This window comes from Crocodylus porosus, unplaced genomic scaffold (assembly GCF_001723895.1).
Source record: "Crocodylus porosus isolate Cpor-Errol unplaced genomic scaffold, CroPor_comp1, whole genome shotgun sequence".
NCBI lineage: Eukaryota > Metazoa > Chordata > Crocodylia > Crocodylidae > Crocodylus > Crocodylus porosus.
In genome coordinates this window covers 214,822,708-214,832,106 of record NW_017728886.1, presented here as the reverse complement: position 1 = coordinate 214,832,106, position 9,399 = coordinate 214,822,708, and the positions used below count along the sequence as shown (strand labels likewise).

The 9,399-nt window shown below is 39.7% G+C and overlaps 1 protein-coding gene across 1 annotated transcript in view; it reads right to left on the bottom strand.

Annotated features, from left to right (window-relative positions):
- RDH10 (retinol dehydrogenase 10) overlaps positions 1-9,399 on the bottom strand; it is a 33,397-nt gene that overhangs the window by 20,623 nt on the left and 3,375 nt on the right. The window contains exon 2 of the mRNA XM_019543906.1: positions 8,941-9,215. Within this exon, the coding sequence (XP_019399451.1) occupies positions 8,941-9,215 (275 nt within the window). The remainder of the gene's footprint in view (positions 1-8,940; positions 9,216-9,399) is intronic.

Sequence of the window (9,399 nt, the reverse complement as noted above, 5' to 3'; positions counted from 1 at the left end):
TCCCCATGGGGAAACAAAAAACCTGGATCCCTGGGCATAAGAAACCCATTATGCAGAAGTAGTTAAGTCTTCTTATACAATCATCAATATCAAATACATAGAGCCTTGTTACTCTCCCTAAATTAGAAATTCATTGTGTACAATATAATAGCCTTTTGGCTACCTATAGTCTAAAAAGCCATCGGAATAGCTGCTTCAGTTGACCAAATCAAACCCAAGAGGCTCAAGTCTTTTGGAGTTGGGTCATGCTGAATTAACTCAGTTCTCAAAAGCAGGATCCTTGCCATTTTACACATGGTAGCCAAATTAACAGTATGAAGAACACCAAGAACAGTATCCACTTAAAATATCCCCTTCAGATAATAGGTTAAACAAGAGTAAATAAATAGCAAGTTAATGAACTCCAGAAGTTACCTAAACCTTAGAAGGTACAAGGGTGGAAAGATGAATAGGCAGATCGTAATATGCATCAACTCCCAAAAAGTGTCCTAGAAAGTTTGGTCATATAACAAACCATCAGCACAAGTAACTCGTTTGAGAAAAATGGAAGCAAAGACTCCTTGCTTCCTTCCCTCCCCACAATACTGAACAGATGATAAACCCCCAAACCAAAATTTAAGAACAACAATATATAGCACACAAAATTAAACAGTCCTAGAAGTGGTGGGAGGGATAGGGGATTCATCCAGTTGATTTAAACCAACTAATTGATAGGGCTAGATCTATGTGCATCACATAATCAGCTTTGTATTCTCCAATTAAGAAGTGTGCAACCATGGGATTTTTAGGATGCTACCACAGGGACATACTCCCACCTCACATCACAACCTAATTTCTACTACCTCATGACTTACTCTTCTTGAAAGATACGGTATAAATTATATGTTGCCCTTCTGTAACAAACAAGCAAAGAGAAAGCCACTCGGATAGTTAACTATTTGTAAAATGAAACTAGATGTTGCTGATAGAGCTGGGGGTGTTTAAATCCATCATATTCCAAGCTTCCAGCAGGACACAAAACATATACAGCTGCCACGTGGCAAGGGATAATTCCATCTTTTTAAAATGCATTTCCCTGAAGCAGCAAAAGTGCTAAACAGCTACTGTTAGTTAAAAGAAAAAATCCATGAGGCACCTTACTGGGAAAGACAGCAATTCCATCCAAGGTTTTTCTACCGGATTAGATTTTTAATGGATAATCTTTTAATTTTTCTAATGCCTTTTTTCAGATGTCTGTTTTCTAAACTTAAAATCAGATCCGTGTCTTTTATAGAATGAGTTATCCATATATGATATTTCTAGTCCTTAAAGCATTTTAATGGTTTGACAAAAATGCTTCTAGCCCCATTAGTTATAGGAGACCCAAAAAATTCAAATGATTCCAATAGTCTCTCTTTCTTACACTGTACACCAGTTGCAAACCCAACTTTAATTTTAGCTGCCAGCAACGTCACAAGCCACTAAGCTAATACTTTACATGCCAATTCTCATAGTGAGGATCCTCAGACTGGCATATCATAGTCTACTTTAAAATAAATATTGACTTCAGGAATATCTTCCATTTGCAAATGCTAAAAACCAGACACCTACACTACTTTAAGACCTCCATGTAAACAGTCAATGAAATTTTAAATGTACTTTTCCAAGCTTCCAACAATTTGACAGCTGGAAATAAAGGGTATCCCTAAAGGCCTCAGACAAGTGAAGCCCAGTGATTGGTTGAGAGGACAACAGACTACAGTTTGAGAACAGCTGCTCCCTACTGTTTGAAGACCAGATTAACAACCAAACATTTCCACCACTGCAAAGCAGGATCAGTGGAAGAACTATGTGAACAACAAATTCAGAGGCCATCTTTATTGCTAATGAAATAGAACACAGCAGTGAATACGCTTTTTAACTTTATCACAACTAAATGGCTATTGGGCAGTCTGTTCACATGCTACAAAAATCACAACTGAGAATCAATGGATTTTAGGGAAAAGTATTCCATAGGTTTGTAGAGCAGCTAGTTTAATAATGGGCTCTGGACTTTCATGCTTGAATCCGATAGTAATATAATGGCACTCAGGAAGGTTTTTTACATAGGACCAAGCTGTTTGCGTACTCAGCATGGTTAAATATAGTCACTGAATGCTCTCAAGTGGAAGAGTATGATCCGGAAAAAAAAAAGCCCCACACATCTTTGTCATAATCTAAAGCTTTCTGAACAGGTTTCTTTGATAGCCACAGAGTAACTCGAAACTCATTTTGATTTTAAGCAAAAAAAGCCACAGAGTTCTTCAGCTCTCTGAAGAGAGAGAATGAGTTGAACTGTGATGACCAGTTCTAGGGTCCAAAACAGACTGATATAAGATATACAGATATACTGATGTACAGTTCCCACTATTTGTCTGCCTGTTAATGCTCATAAAATTTAAGTGATCATATGAGCATCTTAGACATAAAAGAAGCAAGGCAAGATTCTGATAGACCTGTAAATAAAAATGTATTAAACCCTTCTCTCACCAATGCAAGTCAAACCTACTGACCACTCAAGGTCCAGGTCTAATGTGTCCAGACAAATTGGCAAATGGATCTTAATGGAAGAAATATTCTTTCATCTCCCCCCCGGCTCCCCCTGGACCACAAATCTTAAAGTGACCTGATAAAAGCACAAATGATTTTTAAAATGGATGGGGGGAAAAAAAAAAAAAAAAAGTATTTTCTTAATTGAATCTCACATGAAACCAAAGTGAGCCCAAGTTAAATACTTATCAACTTTATTACTGCTGTAGCTATGAGTCTAGCTGGGTTTTCACTTCAGGATTTGGCCATAAAACATAATGCACAATGTACTGAAGCATATGTGCTACATCAGGATTTAAAACTAGTTTGCACTCCCCTCCCCCAGGGCTGGACTGAGATCTGCCTCCAGAAGTGGGGGTTAATGCAGCCATCTCATGTCCTCAAGAGGACTCTGTACCCTGGATTTTGGTTGTGGGCCCTGTGCCTAGCTCACCCCACCCTCAAATTACCTGCTCCTTTAGAAGCCCCATAGGCCTGAAAATGGCTTTGAAGGCCAGATCCAACTTGCAGGCCATGTTTGACTCTTCTTCCCTACATGAACACAATCCGTAGTACTTCATGACTGCGTTCCAAGATCCAGAAGGAAAGGTGGATCACTTGCAAACAATCCTTTCAGTCACAGTTCCTGAAACCCATACACCATTGTCACTTGAACATACATAAAGTTGCCTCCACACCTCAGTTAACATGTGGAAAAGAGCCCCTCATCTTACATGCACACACAAAGAAGCCACATTAAATACACTGCCCATCTTTGAACAACTACAAAAAGACAGTTTGCTCAGTAATGGAAACTTAATTATGAAGTTGAGTAAATGCAGCCAATACTGAGCACAACTAACACACGTGGTCCATAGGAGGCAAACATGCTGACAGTAGCCATTTTTTGGAGATCCTTAAAGACAGGGGGAAAAAAGGAGGGTGGGGGGCAGGTATTCTCTCTACAGGAAATTGGCACCAGGCCTGCAAATAGTACAATACCAGAATAGCACCAGGAGGGCCAGACCCTGCCCTGACACACTCCCCTTGGTACCACAGATGCTTGATCTAAGCCAAGAGGCCAAGATACTGATGGGAATGGTTTGTTTTGGGTTTTCTCCTTTTTAAAGAAGAAGTTTTTCACGTTCCAAGCCAAATCAAGTCCAAATCCATAAGTCAGTCCATAATCATAAGTGGCCCTACAACCAGCAAAAAAATCCTCCATCCCCACCAGGGGCTTCAAATATTTCCAAAGTCTTTTGGCAGGCATCCTATATGCAGGCCCAAGCCCAGAGGCTTGGGGTTCGGATGCCCCCAAGTTTCAGCTGCCCTCAGCAATACGGCTGCAGAAGCAAGCTAGAGAGGAGCCTCCCATTTCCATACAGTGGGCTTTAAGCCCCAATACTTCAGCAAGTACTAAACTATGCCAGAACAGTTATCCCTGGAAATGCTTAAGGAAAACTGCCTTCATGGACTCAGATACATAGTGTTACCCTGCTGATGGGATGTGCTAGCCTATCTTAATGGTAGCTTCCCATCTGAATAATATAGTAGTGCTCATTGAACACATTCCCCCCCACACTGCCAACTTTTTCCCCAGTCATAGTGAGCCACTACACTGAATGCATTTTGACTCCACTCCCACAACTGAGCTGCACCTTTCTCCCCCCAACCCTTAAAGGCTTGACAAACATCACCAAATGGGACCTCAAACTATGCATCCAGAGTCCCTATCAGCCCCTCTCTCATCCTGCGGGAGGGGCAGTTCATCTTAATAGTGGATTGACAGTACTTAAAAAAAACCAAACCAAACCAAAAAACAAACAAACACACACACACACACACACACACACACTCTAAAACTCTCTCAACTGCTTTTTGTAGACTAGAATCCTGAAGACAAAAAAAACCCATCAACAAACAAAAATTAAGAATTGGGTATTGTAAATCACTATGCAAATAGTCAACAGAACATTAAATCAAGAGTAGATGCACATTTGTAGTATCAGGTCTAAAAGTCAAGTCATATGCACAACATGAAAAAGCTTTAGTGTGGGTTTAAAAAAAAAAAAAGTTAAAATTAATGCCCCTCCAAAAGAAAAAGGACAACACAATAACACCAGCACTACCACCCAATACAAAAGGAGTGATTTAGTCAAGGTCTTCACCTGAATCTCTTAAGACCTCACTCTATATCAAAAAGTTCCATCCTGAACAGTAAAGTAGATCCGGAGACATTACAAGACTGCTATTTTCAATCCCAAACTTCTATAAAGTGCTACACTCCAGGGGTACTAGAACCAAGTATAGTAACTGCACATCAATATATTATACCAATTTTTCCTTGAGTTATGCCATTTGTACCAGGTGGCTTTTCCTTTTTTGAAAGAGCCACTAAACCTCATAGACTTTAGGTACTTGATAGAGAAAATGATTCCTCGTTTAAAGAAGTCTACTAAGTACATGTTGGATATCTTCTTACTATATGAATACAAGAAGAATTGCCTTCAAAATAACTTAGACCCCAAACTTAAAGCTCTGCATGCATGCTTAAAAAACTCGACAGTCCAAGTACTAACACGCAAATCAGCATAACTACTCATAGTATATAAGGTTATGCACCTGGATAAGTCTTGAGAGGGTCAGGGCCTTAGTCTCTCACTATACAAAAATACACTTTCAAAAGCATTATAGAACAAGAGTCAAATGCTTTTGCTTCCCCCTTTTGGTTAGTTGAAGAGAAAGCTGATCTAGAAGAATAGCATGCAACTGATTTCATAAAAATAATGGAGAGCTTAAGCTGAAAAAAAAAAGTTTTGAACAATTCTTGCATGGCAGGAAAATAGCAGAGCTGATGCCAAACCAGCCTTCCTTAGGCCTGGAACTTTCAGGACTGCTTTAGAGATTAAGTCATCAGCTTCTGCCAATACACAATAAGTCTGAGATTTGTCCAAGCATCAAAACTTAAAAGAAAGACCTACTGGTTATACTGAAACACAGTAATTGTTCACTTACATGAAAACAGCATGATCTGAATCATAAAAAGGGGGGGGGGGGCGGGAAACAACCCTCCCCCCTAGGTCTCACAAGGATCTGAAAGTTCATATTATTACAGTCCATGTCGGAATAGAATTTAATTAAATGTGTACACTACAAATAAGAACAGTTCCTTTTATATCTTGCAATATCTTGTGCTATTTCTATAAAGAAGTCATTGGCATTGGTACCTAGGTCCCTCATCAGTATTAGTTTGTATTGTAAAATCATAACCAATGACTGGATCACTTGGTTAGAGAGAGCTAATCAAAGGGTCAAATCTTGCATCGTGACTGGAAGTTTATCAGAGCCAAGTTCTGTCACATCTTCCCTGGGAGGGTGAAAACCATTTATTTCCAGGAACTGACAGCAGGGGCAATCAGGTAACTACTGTAACAGGCTACAAACAGAGGAATCATTTAATTCATTAGTAGCTGCAGTTATATTTGAACTACAGTAAATCTGTGTAGGTTTTCCTCATATAGCAAACTTAGTCCCCCCACCCCATGGTTTTCCATATTGGAAGCATTCCAATTTTTATGAACCCCAAAAATCAGTCCACATCAGAGCTTATGCTGTAGAGATTGCTACACTTGCAGACAGTAGTGACACACATACTATAAAATGCTCATAGAAAAAAAAAAATTAAGCAAAACCATGGTTTTGCTTTACTGACATGCATCCGATCTAAATGGTGGCATGCCGTCAAGGCTTCAGATATTGTCAGTTTGAAAGTTGGTGTACTCAAGTTGGCTCACAAGAGCAAACAAATTCCATGCCTTTCATTTAGAGAAGATAGCTACATACTAAGTAAAAATCTATTAGCAGAAATGTACTTGGAATGTACAGCAAAGAAAGTAAGCTTCTTTAACCCTCTCAAAAGGCTCAAAATGATAATAAAAGTCAAGTTACATGTCTCATTTACTCCTTCAGAAATGAAAGTATGCCCTCTGAGGAAGTGATATCTATCTTTTTGTTTTTGTTTTGTTTTGTTTAAATCTCAAGCAATATCATGTTATTGCTCCACAAGTATTCCTTAAGACAATTATTCCCTTCCTCTACCTGGCAGGAGTGGGGAAGACATCCTTCAGGGACAGTGAGTTTTACATAGTGCTCTAGAGCAGTAGTCTCCAGAGTGGGGTACACACAAGACAATCCACTAGGGTGTGGGAAGAAAATATTAGAACTTCTATTTAATTTATCTATATATTGTACAGAATATATTAGTACAGTAAAACACAAACCAACAAACCTATTGGGGGTGCATGCCCAAGAATTTTTTTTTACTGATAGGGGTGCACAATCAAAAAGTTTGGAGACCACTGCTCTGGAGTACTAGCTTGGCTTCTGGACTATCAGTTTAGTTGACATGCGTGAAGTCTTATAGCTGGACTTTTCCATCTAGACACATTGTTCCCATTAAAAATCAGCATTAACTTAGCTAGTCTAGAACCAATTTTTGGTATTTCAGAGGGTAACTTAGAATTTAGAGAACAAAACAAACAAACAAACAAACAAACAAACAAAAAAAATCCAGCCAATTTTGGGTCAAGCCAGCTTATGGGACCTGGAGAAAGAGAACAGCTCTGCCAATAGCAAGAGTAAAAACAACCAGACATGATGCTCCTTTGATTTGCATGAGTAGTATATACCAGCAGAGTTTTAATTAAAATGCACAGGGTGTTGCAACAGCTCCTTGAAAAAAGTTTGAGGGAAGCCAAGTTCTGGAGCTCCACAGTGCAGATCTAGCAGTAGCCTATGGACTAATGCAGTTTAAGCCAATAAGATTGCCATTCAAGAGATGACAGACTTGATTTGCAAAAAAGTCTTAAGTTAGTTCAAGAATTATTGAAGGCTGATCTAGTTTTCCCATAAAAATCAATAAAAATGTAAATACATAAAAAAAGGCATCTTAGGAAAAAAGAGAGAGTGTGTTGTATGTAAATAAGTATCTGAAATACATGCTGGAGGCAAAAGTAGTTGGAGAACCTAAAATGCTCCCATATTTTTTTAAATGGACAGTGATGTAATAATTTAAAGTATGACATTGACAAAGTATCCAAATCCAAAACTACAGCTAAATAAATAAATAAATAAATAAATAAATAAATAAATAAATAAATAAGAGTCACTCACTCATTAAAAGCAAGCAAGCATTCCTGCCTGCATAAGCATCAACTAAGTGGATTATACAAGATTTTTAGCTCCCAGTTGTGATCATGACTTTAAAAATGTTTAAAGCTCCTTATAAATGCACATTTTTTAATGCAAGAAAGTCAGAATAGTGTCTTGTGTACCCTGCAGTTTAAGTATGCTCTTAAACTTTACAATACAATGCACTGGAAAAAGACACACTGCTCTGCTATTAAGGAGTTTCACAGCACAGATCTGAAGGGGCTCCTTTAGGGTTATGAAACAGCATTTAACTCCCATGTTAAAAGTTACAGGTCAGGAGGAAGCTGAAGTTCCTGAACACCAGATAGTTCACCGAATTCAACTGCAGCTGTAGGAATAACTCAAGGCAGGCATTGACATGACTATATTTGAGATTGCTTAACTCTAGTTTCAGACTGTTGTTATGCAAGCATTTCATAACTTTACTGAAGGACCAAAGGACAGTGCAAATACTAACTCCAGAGACAGTCTGACAGCTAATGCAAATCCAGCATGTACCATGGCCTGCTCTTACAGTTCAAATGAGTGAATTCATTGAGTGTACACCCCCCCCCTTCATTAAAAGAGAGAAAGAAGAGCAAGACCCTCTAGACTGTTTCTTATATAGCATTCTTCAGTAACGAAGCATCACCACAGAATACAAGCAGATCTGATACTTCAACTGTTGATCCCTTAGTGTACTTTACAGAATACCAGTTAGAAATATTCAAGATTCTTAGTAAAGAAATTCTGGCTCTATTTTCCTGAAAATTTCTCCTTTCAGCCTTCAAAGTTTGCCTCGGAACAACATTCTAGCTATGTCTCATACAGGGCTGCTAAAAGATAACTTAGATATTTTTGCAAAATTGTAGTTACATGCTTGTAACATTTAACACAGTTTTAAAAGGATGCTATATACTTCTGCTCAAGGATATTAAAAAAAAACAGCAACAAAAATCAGGCAGTTTCAGAAGTTATTCCCTAGGGCTGTTCATAAACTGACAAAACTGTTAACCTGGATTCAAAGATGCTATCATTATGTTGTTGCTACCCTACTGATCCATTAAGTTTAGCAATAGGAAGAGCAAGCGCAATGCCAGCAAGGAAGCATGGATGTACAGGTATTAAGTGCCAAGCCAGGAACATCCCTGGCTCCTCTGGGGAAGAGCAGTTTGTAAGAGGAAGCATTCAAGGGATAGTTACCCAGAAGTGTGCGTGACAGTTGACCATCATGGTCCGCTCAATAAGCTCATCAGGACATTCGAGGAGGTGGTGCCCCGACACCACCCCAGCATTATTAACCAGGACGGAAACCTCGCCGACTTCCTTGCGCACCCGCTCAGCTGTAGTGTAGACATCTTCCCTTTTGCTCACATCACAGGTGTAGGTGTAAACCTGCAAATTGCAAGGGGGCACAACTTCCTTTTCTCTGTCTCCAGCGGCTGCAGGACCCACACAAGAGAAGAGAGAAAAGTTACCTTCCGGGCCAGAGGGGCACAGGGGCAATCCCACCCAACCCCCCACCAAGGGCCACTGGCGCAAGCACCCCCACGGCCCACCCCCTTCATTCACCTGGGCACGGGCGCTGCCCCGGAGGCTCGGGGACCGCCCTGCTGGGCGCAGTGAAGGGGTAGGGCAGGGAGCCCTGGATGCTCGAGCTTC